Source organism: Osmerus mordax, chromosome 5 (assembly GCF_038355195.1).
Source record: "Osmerus mordax isolate fOsmMor3 chromosome 5, fOsmMor3.pri, whole genome shotgun sequence".
In the NCBI taxonomy this organism is placed as follows: Eukaryota; Metazoa; Chordata; class Actinopteri; order Osmeriformes; family Osmeridae; genus Osmerus; species Osmerus mordax.
The window spans coordinates 13,693,667-13,709,006 of NC_090054.1; the positions used below are offsets into that span (position 1 = coordinate 13,693,667).

The 15,340-nt window shown below is 40.4% G+C and overlaps 2 protein-coding genes across 2 annotated transcripts; one reads left to right on the plus strand and one right to left on the minus strand.

Moving 5' to 3' along the window:
• Positions 1 to 3,034: 3,034 nt before the first annotated feature.
• Positions 3,035 to 4,980, plus strand: bnip4 (BCL2 interacting protein 4). The gene is made up of 6 exons (XM_067236021.1): positions 3,035 to 3,226; positions 3,427 to 3,589; positions 3,726 to 3,786; positions 3,864 to 3,970; positions 4,080 to 4,229; positions 4,399 to 4,980. Exons 1-6 carry the CDS (start codon positions 3,184 to 3,186, stop codon positions 4,439 to 4,441), a joined length of 567 nt encoding a protein of 188 aa, XP_067092122.1. The 5' UTR covers positions 3,035 to 3,183; the 3' UTR covers positions 4,442 to 4,980.
• A 79-nt stretch (positions 4,981 to 5,059) lies between these two features.
• LOC136942951 (serine/threonine-protein phosphatase 2A 55 kDa regulatory subunit B delta isoform) lies at positions 5,060 to 9,922 on the minus strand. The gene is made up of 10 exons (XM_067236020.1): positions 9,782 to 9,922; positions 9,470 to 9,544; positions 8,804 to 8,901; positions 8,414 to 8,579; positions 8,185 to 8,297; positions 7,891 to 8,068; positions 7,570 to 7,734; positions 7,287 to 7,456; positions 6,981 to 7,072; positions 5,060 to 6,813 (listed from the first exon to the last, which is right to left on the minus strand). Exons 1-10 carry the CDS (start codon positions 9,786 to 9,788, stop codon positions 6,534 to 6,536), a joined length of 1,344 nt encoding a protein of 447 aa, XP_067092121.1. The 5' UTR covers positions 9,789 to 9,922; the 3' UTR covers positions 5,060 to 6,533.
• Positions 9,923 to 15,340: the final 5,418 nt, after the last annotated feature.

Consider the following 15,340-nt stretch of genomic DNA (forward strand, 5'->3'; position numbering starts at 1 on the left):
CACATAATAACCTATACTAACCGTAGACCTATACCAACCTTAGACTTATACTAACCTAAAGACAAGTGGGGTAACAATTAGTGCAATATTGCTGATAGTACAACCAGTAGCTGAAAGTGACAGTGTGTTAATTGGCTAGTGAGAAGTGGCGAGAGAGTATCAATGTCCATTCAGAAGCCTGATGGCCCTTGGAAAGAAACTATTCTCCAGTCTACGTGTGCGAGACTGAATGCTTCGGTATTGCCTGCCAGAAGGCAATGGAGTAAAAAGACTGAAGGATGGGTGGTAACAGTCTCTCAGAATCCTGCCAGCTTTCCTGAGGCATTGTGTATGGTAGGTGTCCTGTAGGGCCGGGAGTTTCCTGCCAATTATGAACTCAGCAGACCTGACCACACTGCGTAGGACCTTGCAGCCCCTGTCTGTGCAGCTCCACACTGTGATGCAACCAGTCAGTATGCTTTCTATTGTGCATCTGTAAGTTAGTGAGGATGAATGAGTCCATGCCAAACTTCTTCAGTCTCCTCAGGAAGAAGAGGCGTTTACAGGCCGCTTTGACCACCGTGTCCATGTGAGCAGACCAGTTGAGGTAATTGCAGATGTTCACCCCAAGGAACCTGAAGCAGCAGACTTTTTCCACTTCGGATCCGTTAATGTGTAGGGGTGCATGCTCCTCCTCCTGCCGCCTCCTATAGTTCACAATCATCTCCTTAGTCTTGCTGACATTGAGAGAGAGGTTATTATCCTTACATCATGATGTCAGGGTATCAACCTCCTCTCTGTGGGCTGACTCTTCACTGTCAGAAATGAGGCCCACAATTGTTGTGTCGTCTGCAAACTTAAAGAGGAGGTTGCAACTGTGTGTTGCTGCACAGTCATGTGTGAACAAAGAGAACAGGAGAGGGATGAGCACACAGCCCTGGGGGGTGCCTGTACACATGACAGCATAACGTAAGTATCCTAAGTATAACCAGAGATTTCAGCATTTGAACATCATGCCTTTCCTAAACGAATCCTTTAATCCCTTGTAACCTTTCATAAAAGTCACCTACTGGTGAGGCCATACTTGTTTAGTTTATATGCTCATGTGCTTACTTACAATATATTCTCATGAGGGACCCTGGTCAATCTGTGATCCATTTCACCACCGTTGATGTGGTGCAGTGCGACAAAAGCTTTTCTTTCTTTACCCTCTATCAGCTGTGTGGAAACATTTCTAAATGGTTCTATGTAGTATGGCTCTGACTCTATTAATATGTGCGTTCTACCTTAAAAAGGTTTGTGTCATATCAGAGAGTTGAAAAGAAAGGTCAGAGAATGATGGTAGGAATCTAGAGCAGGAAGGCTGTGACATCTCAACACTATCAACTTCATCAAATGATCATCCATATGTGTTACATTGGCATTATAATTGACCTTGTGTAACTTATTCCTGATAGAAAATGGAATTCAATTTCCTAAAGACTGTAGGAACCCTTAATTAGTCTGTCTGTGGTGTCAGTGTTTGTTTCAGGCTCATTTGCAGTTGAAGGGAAAAAAGCTGAATTGACAAATTGTGCTAATCCAAGCATACAGTTTCTGAATATCAAAGCCATTCATTTGACTCAAACTGCACTGCATGCAGTAAATTCCATAGTAAACAACAATGTTCCGAAACTGAAAGGACAACAAAAACATTTCAGAATCTGGATTAGTCCCATGTTTAGGCAAATATGTAATCTAATTTCATTTTAATAAAATCAGTTCCTGAGCGGTCGTTCACTTCGTACAGCTCCACAGTTTGAAAAAAGATAACCTAAGATTGCTAGGATACAGCACTATGTGGTGGTTAAATTATTTTAAATAACTCTATAATCGTTTGTCCTACAGTATATTGTAATGTACAACCTTTGGATGCATAGGTAAACACGCTATAATCTTTGCTACGTGTAAAAACCTCGTTTCTGTATGTCATTGCTACTGGACATGGTACTAATATTTCATAAACATTTCAGTATAGGTTCTGGCAGATCTTTCTGTTCAAAGGGCTTGTCTATTTTTGGGGGATCATAAAAAGAGTTCCAAATTAGGCTGACAGGAAAAGTAAATGGGAAAGAAAAAACGAGTGAAACGTGTGTGAGGGAGGAAGGGAGAAAGAAAACACTTCTGGTATGAATGGAGCACCATCTGCTGACGGAACTATAGGTGCGTCCTCCAGTCATCTCTGTTTGTTATTTTTGTACATTTAGCCTACTTAGCATCAATGATGTCATAGTCATAATTGAGCATTACAATGTAATATTTGCAAATAATTTTTATTTAGGTCTTATCTGTAGGCTACAAAAAGATTTGTCACTTTGACTGATGGGCCATGATGTTAGAGAAAGTCATGCGCAAGTCAACGGAACATAACATGATGAATGGTTGCCATCTGTCGGCGATAAACAAAACCTACTCTTCAGAAACTATTTTTCTAACGTTCCCGACAGGTCAACCAAAGTTGAATTGTCCTAGTAGAATCAGATATTTTGGATGCAGGAATGAAATCAGATAGCCTCATCCCTAAACATAATTGTATTATTTGAAATGTAACCAGGTAGCCTACATGTAAAAAAAAAAAAAAAAAACTTTCTGTTAGGATAAGTCGTAATATCTGCAGGGTCGAGAGAGGAGCCGATCACTCTAAAAGCGTTTTTAGAAACGCGGCGCTAGCAAACCCATTGTCTCCAATAATACTGCGCTTATCGCGCGCTCCTCTCATGAGAAGTGCTTTGCGTTTTTCTAGACCTTTTTAGACGCGCATAAAAGTTACACATTTCAGCACACCATGTCAATGTCACAGGCGGCGCACACAGCCCCGCTCCACAAGCAGATTCACCCGCTGTAAAAAACAATATAAAAATTTACGAGGCGTTTTTGAGGCAGCCGCGTTCATAGACACGCGTTCAATATGATCGGCCCCAGAGGCTACGCGGTGTACACCTGATCCGACAGCTCCCTGCCTACAAGCCAATCAGATTTTAGCGTAAACACACAATTGCGTAATCGGTGTTGTTGTGCTCAGGATGAGCCCAGCTAGCAAGCTAGCATAAAAGACAGAGAACTGAAGTTCACGACTGTACTGGTCGGTCGTTGTCGTCTATTGAAATTAGTTTGAATTTGTTTTATGTGGGATTAGTTTTCCGTTCTGTGTTAACACAAGATTCAATGTCGATTAAAAGGGATAGTTCAACTGAGGAGAGTTTACAGGGTGAGTTTAGAGATGTTCTAGAGCTAGCTAGTGCTAGTTAAGAACATCTCCTAAAAGCTAGCTAGCAAACCAGGCCACATAACGTGTTGTAACATGTGGTTTAACGTAAGCCTTCAAAACTGTATCGATTTGTCCACATGGTATGGCATGTCTAAATGTAAAACAGATACGTGACATGTCTACTTTGAATGCGGTTGTAGGTTCCTGGATAGAGCTTCACTATGGCACGAGCTCTCAGGGTCCACAGGGGACTGGGAGCGGGGAGCAGATCTCCAGTATGCAGGTAGACCTGGAGAAATTGCTGCTGGACGCACAGCACGAGTCAGGCAGAAGCAGCTCCAAAGGAAGCTCCCAGTGTAACAGGTCCGATCACCAATTAAAGTGTGGCATACTGCTTTAGTTGAATGTGTCATTGCAACCATCCAAGGGCTAGTGTAGAATCAATGACGCATAGACCCTCCATGCCCTCGTGAATGTAACATTCTCTCACTTTCTACAGTCCCCCGAGATCACAGACTCCTCTTCATCTGTGTAGAGGCTCTGAGGGAAACAGTTCCCAGGTACTTATAGCCTACATGTAACAGACTTAGCTGACCTATCGGCAACCGAAGACTTGACACTAATGTTGTTGTTTTAGTCTGAAGAAGACTACCAAGAGAGAAGACAGGAAGTAGAGAGCCTGATGAAGAAGAATGCTGATTGGATCTGGGACTGGTCAAGTCGACCTGAAAACAACCCACCGAAGTATGTAGCTAGGAATCTCCCCTGTAGTTTTAGGCCAGTTGGATAAGTTCTGAGGAAAGCACTTTTAAACTGACCCTATATTGTGTGTGTGTGTGTGTGTCTTCTGCAGGCAGTTCCAACTGAAACACCGTAGACGCTCAGGAAACCTCAGCATCAGGAACACTAGTGTCATGAAGAAGGGTGGCGTTCTGTCACCTGACTTCCTGAAGCTTATCCTGCCCTCCTTGATCATCTCTCACATAATGGCAGTTGGCCTGGGGTAAGACTCAGGGATGTTGAAAGGAATTCACAGGCAAACTATGGGGATGTTTGTGCAAGGCATGCATTGCATGTGCTGAACTCATTGTAGATCAGCATTTCATGTTCATTATTAGAATATAGCTACAGTCTTATTTCAGTATGTCATTTGTGTTTCTCCTTTTTCTTAGAATCTACATTGGGAGGCGTCTCGCCACACACAGCGCATACTGAGGATGAAGTGTTGTGATGTAACCTTTCACGTGGGTGTGACTCATACAGCTGAGCATGCCTGAGAACAGGTCCAGGATCAGGGCAATATGGTCACGTGACATTCTATTTTAGCTTTGATGGCTTCATGTCATCATCGGCAAGCAAGGCATTGGCTATTTGCTGCTTTCCTCTCCCCCCCTCCAAAAAAAGCCTTTCAAAAAATAATGTGCTGCCATTTCACAGCCTGTCACTTTCACTGGTTATCACTTCACTTGATTATTTTTCATATCTGTTACGATTAAATCATAGTGACATTTTTAAGTAGTTGGTTTATTTTGATGGTAGTTTAGTTGAATTTCATTTTTAAATATATTCCTGCACTAATTTTCACACAGTATCATGTAGATTAATGTTTGTATTTTTTTGCTTACATTTTGTTAACAGTGAAAATATTAAAAGGGAATGCAATGTGACGGTTCAAACAATTGAAAGTAATTGGACAATCATTGTTGGATTTTCTTTTTGTTAACAATTTTGTTAAAATAAAATAAAAAATAAAATTGTAGTTGGTTTTTATTTACTGGAGCAAGCACCTTCAACGAGTGACAGAAATACATTGTTGCCTTAACAAATATACACTCAACAGGCTAAGGATTGTTTTCTCGATCATTGAATGAATGCCACAGACAAGCACAAATGAACACAATTAGATTTTATTCAACTTTGGTCAAAATAATTAAACAAGTGAATACATTGCCACTAAGTTGAGGATCAATGGACAGAGACAGCATTGTGTTTCCATTTTAATAACATAATCAGTACATGTTCCTTGTATAGTCAACCATCATTTTTCCATTGACCTGGAAAAAGATCCAACATTTGCACTACGCAATTCTGATTGGAGTGGCATTCCAAATAACGAATAAGGGCACATATAAGAGGCTTGTCTTAATGTCCTACTCTTCACATAAAGAACCATAAACTCTGCATGTTTTGGAGGCACTCGGTATCATTTTAACTGTATGGTGTGCAATAATCCTCCTTTTAACTAGTATATCTGGTATTTTAAAAGACAGCCACAAATAGCAGCAGTAATATGAGGACATACTGTAAATCTATACAACAGGATTTAAAAATAATGCACATAAGGTCTGTAAAACTTTAGGGGTCATAACTTGTAGCTGTCATTGATAGTATTAAGGCTGCAGATTCCCTTTGTCCTGTGTGGCCCCATCTCCAGACAAGTTTTCAGCCTGCATCTTTAATAATCAACCGATAGATGTAAATGTTTTGACACATGATCGTTCCCCAACAGTGGTTCTGAGCCTAAGTAGTTTCTTTTCCAAGATTGCTTCAGAACTGCTTAAAGACAGTGGCGTGACTGGACATAATTTTTTCCATCTTTCTACAACATAAACACATGCAAAGCAATAAAGAGCATCATGATGTGATACATACTTCTAAATTTGAAAACACATCTGGAGTTTTTGTTACTTTTATTAGGTGGATGACACCATTAAATGTTCTTGGGTAGATACAGTTAGTGAAATAATGTTACTACGTCGAATGGTGTCAATTAGGGATGAGGGATAGCAAGGTGTTGAGAAAAGTCAGTTTTCCAAATTGATGACAACCTGAATACATGGTCATTGGGGAATGTTAACAGGTAGGCCTACAGCACACCAATCCATGTATCATAAAGGTCAAGAAGTGTCGTCTTAAGGTGGTATGATGTTGACAAGACGTCATTCCCAGGGCTCTTTAGAGTTCAGTCATTAAATAATGAAACGGAGGCTCAAAAATGTTGACAAACACCAACGTTCAAGAGTTTGACCTCTTACGAGGGCCATTCCATTGTTTTGACCAAAGTCTGTTTTCTGGGTCTGAGGGTGTCTGAATTGGCTTGTTACCAAGGACAAAAAAACAAGCATCAGACCCAAAATAAAACAAGCCTACTGATCAACCTCTTGCAGCAACAAAAGGAGACAAATGCTTTCAAATTCTTCACCAGGACAACAAGGCTGTTTCTTCTTTAACAGACAGACAGACAGGTAGGCTTAACAACGCAAGAACGGTAAAGCCTGGTCATCGAAACACACGCTCAAACTCCTTGTTAGTTGATTTTGTCCTGGAAAATGTACAGGTTGTTGGTGGCTGCCACGGCGATCACATTATCTTTGGGGTGCCAGGCTGTGTGGAGGATCTTCTTGTTGAAGTCTAAGCTGTCCACGCTGATCTCATCCTTCTTTCTCTTGCCACCAGTGGACACCTTGCGTGATTTGAGGGTGGCCCGGGGTTTGCTGCTCTCACGGGACGCCTCCAGGGTGATGTCCCTCCTGGTGTTGCGGTCGAACATCCGGAAGAAGTTGTTATAGGAGCCGGTCATGATGGCACTGAGACAGAGGGAAATATGGACATTTTACATCCTTTGTTCAAGACATTTAAGGCTGCGGATGTTTGTATCCACTTATTTTGGCAGGCTAATCAAAATGCTTAAAGGACAAGTACAACAATGCAGTTCTGCTAAAAGACAAACGGTGAGAAAACTACTGGGGCATACCTGTCGCTGCCATTCCAGCAGCACTCAAATTTGTCAAATATGCAGTCATTTTCATACAATGAGCACAGTTTGCTGCGAAGGTATTCATGGACCTGGAACAGAAGAAATGAATGATTTACTTATTACTTCATTATTTACTTCTTCAGTTAATCATACCACTTGAATGGCGTTGTTGACCTTAAATCTATTCCTGGGGAATTTGAATACTGATTGACAGAAAGCAGTTTTCAAAGCATATATAACTTCACCCAAGGCTATGATACTGTATGTTGACTTTAGATGGACTAAAATATACAACTAGGGTACCTGATAGGTTTCCACTGGCCTATTCTCCATGTTGAGGTCCCACACTTTGACTGAGAGGTAGTCCCGTGTCATCATATAGCGCCCGCTGTGACTAAACTTCACATCTGAGATGGAGGAAATGATTTCTGAGAAAAATGACCTGCTGCTTGGGTCTTCAGGCTCCTCAAAGACTGGGGACAAGGAGAAATAGCCATCAATATACATTTGATAAATTCCACGTGGAAACTAGAATCGAACTGTGGCATAGCATTTTCTCTTTTAGTCTCTTAAGAGCCATACTCACACTTAGTGTGCCTGTCACAGAGGGCTGCGGCTCGCATGTCACAGAGACGGATGGTGCCTTTGCTACTGCTGTACACAAATACATTACATTGGTGAGGGTGGCACTCGGCAGCTGTGATCACTTCTGTCAGCTCCTCCATGTTGGCCGGCTTGATATCTACAATATCTGGGAACACGCTGTTAAGGGCAAGCCATGAACTAGCCATGTAGTCACTATCATACATCTCAAGCATTGCTTGAATGGATACTATTGTATTAATACAGACATCAGCTAAAACACCAGCAATAGGAATTGAACCAGTCACTTTCTGACAAAGGATACTAAAACTACGGTCTGTGATCTCCATGTGCCACAGGTTTATTCTTAGGTCGTCTGCGGACAGGTACGTTTCATGATCGCTATTTACAGAAATGGAATTAATGTGATAGGTGTGCGCATTTGCAAAGATCCTCCTTGGGCTTGCTTCTACCATAAGGTCCATTGGCATTATCACAGGTACCTGTGGGTATGAAACAAATTCCTTTTAGAAAGCACAGGCTTCAGTGTGAGGTTTTATAGTATTTACAATATCTAGAATATGTGGTGAGACATAAGAAGACATCTACAGAAGCATACCCGCAGTGAAGTAATTCTAAAGGGATCTCTGAGTCGTCCATCTTCATCCTTTAGGTTGTAGCCTTCAGCTCTTTTGTCTCTTTCACTAATTTTCCACAATTTGATTGTTTTATCTGCACAAACATTGGAATGCCTTTTGGTCAACATTATTCCCTTTTTACAGTTAAAACAAAAGTTATAACTTATAAGTAACAGACTACTTCATAGCAAAAGCAAAAAAAGCTCTTACCATTTGTTGAGAGTAGAAAGTGAGCAGCGTTTTGTTGGGGTAACCATCTTATTTTGTTAATTTTCTCCTCAATTTCTAAACTTTTCAAATAGTCAAACTCAGGTTCATGACTCTGAAAAGTGCTGTAGACATTATATTCCCCTCTCAGGTGTGGTCGATTCTTCGACTGAAAACACACAAAAGACATTCGCTGATATTTCTCATTCTCAACATCGAAGGCCACATATGCCATGTTACAGCACTGGTCATGTGGTCTGTGAGAATGGAAAAAAATGTGGTGGCCTGGATCATGACCCAGATAAAGAGCTGGCTAGCCCTAAATTTTCCTATGTGCAGTAGTGTGCTTCTTGCCACATGTTGCATACATGTAGCCTGTAATTAAATGCTCACCTCTTCTTCATGTTGAAATATTACCACTCTGCCTCCCTTATCACCAGTTGCAAGCAGCTCCCCAGAATAATTAAACTCAACTGTTGAGATAATATCAGCTGAAAGAAATAAAATGATTTTAGTAATGTTCCTTATTTGCATTGAAACGTGTACAATACATTGAGACAACATATTACACAAATAAGCCGGAGCCTATACACACAGAGAAGCATATGATGGTGAAAATAAAACCCAAATCTGACTGTACTAAATAGAGACCAGTCATTGATAGAGACGAGGATAGAGAACAAGAGACGTCACTTGTCATACATTCAGACGCAGAGCGATGACGTCACTGCTAACGAGCTATAGATCAGGGTGTTTGCAAAAAATATTTAATTTAACAACAGGCTACCTAAGGTCATACATTATTCCAAATATTTAGACAAACATGCATGCACTTTACATATTTTCCCGATATCAAACATCAGAGATGCTTGCTAGCCTCACTAGTGATTCGAGACATCTGATCTGACAGCAGCGAACAGCACGTATTAGCTTGCTAGCTTAGCACATGCAAGGACTGCAATGTTTTATAATCATGCTACACCGTTCCAAAACAATTACTCCTGCCAAAGAGTTCACATTAGGGCCTAGAATCGAAAATTGTCTGTTGCGACCACTTACCTTCTGCAACATCTTCATCTATTGCCCCTTTCACTTGAGAAAAACACCACTGAAAATCATTTCCTCCTGCCACCCCTGCAACATATGAATGAGGCTTCAATATTGTGTAGTTTGATAGCCAGCGACTATCCATTACGTCTCAATTTGGTTTATTCAGGATTAACTTGATATCAGACAGGCCACAATGCTAGCTGCCTGACAGATACAGCTACTGGCTAACGTTGATTAGCTAGCTCACTTGTCTAGCTCGCGAGCTAGCTCATGTAACTAGTGATGCCCTGTTAAAGCCCAGACTAGAAGTCACTACCTTACCGGCCATTGCTTCATTTAGCGGTTATTGCTGTACACAGCGTGCACTTGCAATGCAACTAGCTGGCGTTGGCCAAATTGCTTGTAACATCCACAATCCAGATGAGTAGTCGGCCTCAGATTCTCAAAACCACGGAAATTATCTGTGATTTTTTTCTCCAAGATGGCGCACAGTGCGTGACCGTCTGACGTCATTTACACATGGTTCTGAGTTGAGCCCGAGTCATCCAGCATCACTCCTTATTTCATTGCGAGTGAGCGGTTGTTATAATGTTCATTTAACTTGACATGCATTAAGTATCCATCTATCCATCTATCCATCTATCTATCCATCTATCCATCTATCCACCTATTCATCCATCCATCTACCCCTTTATCTCATTATTCGACCAAGCCCCTCTGCTATCAGCTTGATATGTCACAATATCAGATCACCACTACTTTCAAAAGTAGATAAACCCCTTCCTTAGTTTGTTTAAAAATCCACTTAATCTGATATGCTGTTCAGAAACTCTATCCTTACGCTATCCCAATGGATGTGATTCATTGATAGTATACGTGTATACCATCCAGATACATGTTATATTTAGATAAATATCTAGATAAGGTATTTATCTAGATATACGATGTTTAGACAGGGTGTGAGGGACATCCAGTGGACATTTGGAGACCTATCATTTACTGACTGAAATGACTGGGGAGAGAAACAGGAGAAGAATACATAACCAGGGTCATTAAAATCACCCATTATCTTATTACTAGGTTAAATCATTACATACATGGGCACAACATACAACACAATATTAACCTAAGACCCACTAAACACTGTAGATACAGGACAGATTAAGAGCAAGTGTTGAAATCCACTACACAACTTTCTAAAAATAAGATACATAAATACAATTGATAAACAAAATAACATTCCAATGTTCAGTATTAGCTATGCTATCATTTTGTATGATTTGATATGGTGTGACGACATTACTTCTGAAATTCAGAAAATGAATGGGAGAAATCAATCAAAACAAGGCTTTTTCTGTATGTTGCATACTGTATAACCCTAATCAACCCCTTAAACACTTACGTTCGCACACTTGATTAGAACTCTGAATTAAAATATCTGGTTGTGATTTAAACAATTTACAATTACATATTGTGGGAAATAATTTGTTGCAAATGTAAGCATTTGGAAATTCAAGTGTTGTATACATTGGGCCTTTGTGGCCCACATCTTGGTTGTTGTAACTGTGTGTACTGTTGCTACACCAGGTAAGAAGAGGTGTTGCCTTTATTCCGAGCCTCCAGTAACACCACTGACTCTGATAGTTCCCCTCTCCACTGGGAATTCATTATAAAACAGCTAGGGGCTGCTTGTGGAAGGTTACTGTGCTGCCCGTATGTTAACTTGTCGCTATCACGCAAGGCAAACATGTGGTGCAGCTGCTTTCTCTGGCTGTGGGCTACCTGGAGAGATTGATTGGTGAACCTTGTGTTTTATCCAGGATCAGAGCCACAGTCAGTAGACATGGCGCCTCCGGAGAAGCAGCCATTTTCCCAAGAAAATGTTCCTCATTACCAGGACCCTTAAAATGAAGGTGTATTGACATAAGTTGGCTTTTTTGGTGAATACATCTTACTACAGTATTTACTACAGTCTTTAGTGCCTAAACAACAAACCCACTCATCATCAACACTTCTTGGTTTATTTTTATATCACACATGACGGCATGCACAGATGCACTGTGACTTAACTTTTGATTGAGATACTGAGTGTAGTATACACTGTGTGCTTTGATTGACTTGTTATGGTCCCAAAACCTAGATAAAAAATATCCGACAGACATAAATACCATGTTTACTACATTTAGAAGGTTGCATTTTACAGAATAAAATGTGAAGTATCAAGGGAGGGTTACCTAAAGTACCATAAACACAAGTTAATCAAACCTTTCACACTCCACTTTAGAATACATCTCCATCACACACACCCTTACCCCCCGACACCCCCCCCCCCATCTCCCTCTCCCCCGGTCAGTCTGCACACTGGACCTTTCTGCGCTGCTCTGGGGCATGAGCCCTGTCCAGTCCCTCAGTCTTTGCACACACAACAGCAAAGACAAACACTATCAATTATTCAGGACCCACTCTTGTTTGGCTTCTGTGCTATCTTATTATTTCTCTATTGTTGCTGCTAGACTCTCTCTCTTCTCTCAGAGGAAGAGAAATACAAGGCCCGAGGATTAGGGCCATGCCCTGCTTGGTAAATTAACACTGATAGTGGAGAAAATCTACATGCATACCCCTCAAAACTCCTCTCACTGCATACTCACTATCCTCAAGGAAGAACCTCAGGAGCTCTGTGAGACCTAAAAACATGTTTTGTTTGTTTGCATGATCCTCGCATACATGATACTCGCCTGTGCCCAGACTATGGTCATTATTTACATTTCAGAAGCAAGCTAGATGGAATGTCTATGACTGCTTATCCTCAGTTAAGTACAATTCTACAAATCTCAATGAGGGTGACACTTTTCTCTATGATTTACTAATCGGAGAGGATGTCATTCTTCAATTAGCAAATTATCAGTATTCTATATTTTCAACACTAGATGGCACTATGTCACTTATTATTTACAGTCGTTCATATTTGTGTGAAGAGAATGAAATGGTATGCACTGCTTTCATTGTCTTTAACTTTACAAAAATTAATATGTGACATACAAATGAGCCAATACGTATAATCTTCTTTGTTCTCCAACTGGCCAGGGTAGTAGCATCCTTATACACTTTGCTTATGTCATAGCAAGTGCTTGGTGTTCAACTGTAAAATAACATTTTAAGCAACATGATGATATTATACATTTATAACACTTCATGACACACCTGTGTCATCAATTGTACCTATCAAGAAATATATTGGACGGAATATACAGCACAAACCTTGCTGTAATGATAAGGTGGGTTAAATTGCACTTGTATCTTGTCTTCAAACAGTCTGTCTTTCCTCAGGGGGAACAGTGGAGTTCACCAAGACTGTTTCTCTAATAACACTCCTCGACAATGAAGCATCGGCTCGTAACACACTGTAAGCTGCCACAATATAGGACAAGTATAAAGGGCTTAGCAGCTAATAAAGTAGCAAGTCTTCAAATCCATGTCAGAGGAGCAGTGTACCATAGGGACCTTTCATAACTCTTGTACGGAGTATGCAGGTTCACCTGCAGAGTAAAGGTTACACGTCCGCATTGAACTGCTCTGATCGGATGAGTTGCTTTGAGTCCTGTCAAGACTGCATGTTTCGTTTTTGTTTGGTTATGAACTAAACTAGGATGACTTTAAAACCTCATTTTAAATTGCTTCATGAGACAACATGACAACATGCTTTTAGCGTTTCCTCCTAGATTTGCATTTTGTCTAACTGGTAGTTGCTTATTGTTGCACTTGAAATAGTGTGTTCATTTTCCTTGTCCACTTTTTCAGCAATACATATAGCTTCAAAATAATAAATGGACTGTGTTTACGTGGTTAGTTGTAGCAAACTTATCAAAAATGATTAAAGGCCTCTCAGCAATTATCTACAATTGCTTTATTCCACAAATGGTCTCTCTCTCTCTCTCTCTCTCTCTCTCTCTCTCTCTCTCTCTCTCTGTCTCTCTCTGGTGAAGCTGTACTTTACCTGAACATGGACACTCCTCCAGCATTTCCACCCACTTTGTTTGAGTCTTTGATCCACAGTATTCCAGTTAAAGTTACACCCATGTGCTGCAAGTTGAAACTTCCAGCATTGTTGCTCAGGGGAACCTTATACCCGTGGCGCCTTGTGCTTTTGTCCTTCCCTTTAGCAACAGAACTCTCCTATGGCACGGGACAAAGGACTACTCACGACACCATTTTATGATCTCTGTGATGATACTGTTTCCTTTTCTTGCTTGTTGTTACCTACATCTACTTAATTTTCCTTTCTACTCTAAACCAAGAAATTAATATATGTACGAATACATTTGCCTCCCTCTCTGATAAGTTTTATAGGCATGGAAATTATATGACAACAAGTCGCTGATGTTTAAAATATTTTATAAAACCAGTTTGTCTGATGAAATAAAGTGATGGGAGAGAAGTGCAATTTGGATAAATGGATTCCGGACTGAATATTTGCTCAGTTCTAAAATAATTAGATACATATTCATTGTATCCATGTTTTACCTTTACCATCACTGTTTATATTTATTCCACTAGATTAAATGATTAAATGAAGGTTGATGTCAGGACAATTCTCCAGGTTTACCTTTTTTATTCATGTGGGAGGCATTGCCCTTCCCCTTTAAAAGGTAGTAATGAAAACTACACCATGTACACAACTGTCAAGAACAGTTGCAAGAGTAATTGGAGATAAGGTATAAGAGGAGATTAACACTATCTGTTTCAACAACTGCCATTTGAAATGTTCTATGAGTGAAACCTTCATGACCAAGTAAATCAGTTTAATATTACTTACAAAAACTACACCATGGAACAAATCTTCAGACCATATGTGTTTCTCCAGGGTTTCTCTACGTTTTCATTGAAACGGTATATAAGTCTAGGCCTATATGGTGCTTGAAACTGCACTTTCATGCTGTAAGTAAAACTCTGTTTATGTTGAATAAGTCATACACATACAGTAGCGTCTCATGTAAAAGGAGTGTCCCATGCATTAATACCTTAAATGTTTACATCCTGGGTCTCTGACAAAGTTCAGGGTTGACATTTGAGATGCACGTGGATGCCCTTTTGCCTTCATGTTGCAGTTCTCCAGAAAATGTGGTTTGGCATGTTTACATAGGATTTCTTCATCTTCCTTTTATGCCCCCATGGGCCATCTGTAGGTGAGAGGAACTAAGATTATGATCCCCTGTTTCTCTGAGGGGCTTTTCCTTATGCACACCCTCACAGATGTCGACATTTGGTTAGGCGGTGTTCATAGAAGCCCTAGATTAGCAGCAGAGCTTGGAAGAGTCTGTTTAGGCATAGTTATACGAGTGGTTACTTTATTACATGTAAACAATACATAATGTGGTGTGATATAGATCTTTGTGATTATTAAAACATTATAGGATGTTAAGTTAAAACTTAAAATTAATCACTGGTTATTTATTCTGACACTTTTAACCTTGTCTGGGTTTTTAGTCATTGATATGTCTGACTTGTTCGGCCAGACATTAAGATAGAATCAAAGTGCCCAGCAGATGGTGAGCTATATGTCATAATACTATCAAATCCAAAAGGAATTGAAGATGGAATCCTATTCTCCCCTCATCGCTTCATGGCATAATCTTCACAGGATTTTCAAAGCAAAGTCATTGAGAATTGCCTAGCACAGGGACTACTTATCTGGGGCAAATATGGTTGACAATGCATCGACTGCGTTTATGTACATCACACTCACTCAGTACCGTGAATGTTTCCCAGTGAGCGGGTGGAGCATCCTCTCCTGAATTCTATTTCTCTTCCCACGTCCCAGCGCTGCCGTGGAAAGTAGGCCAAGAGAGTGCCAGGGCGTTGCTTTTTTAAGATGATCAGTTT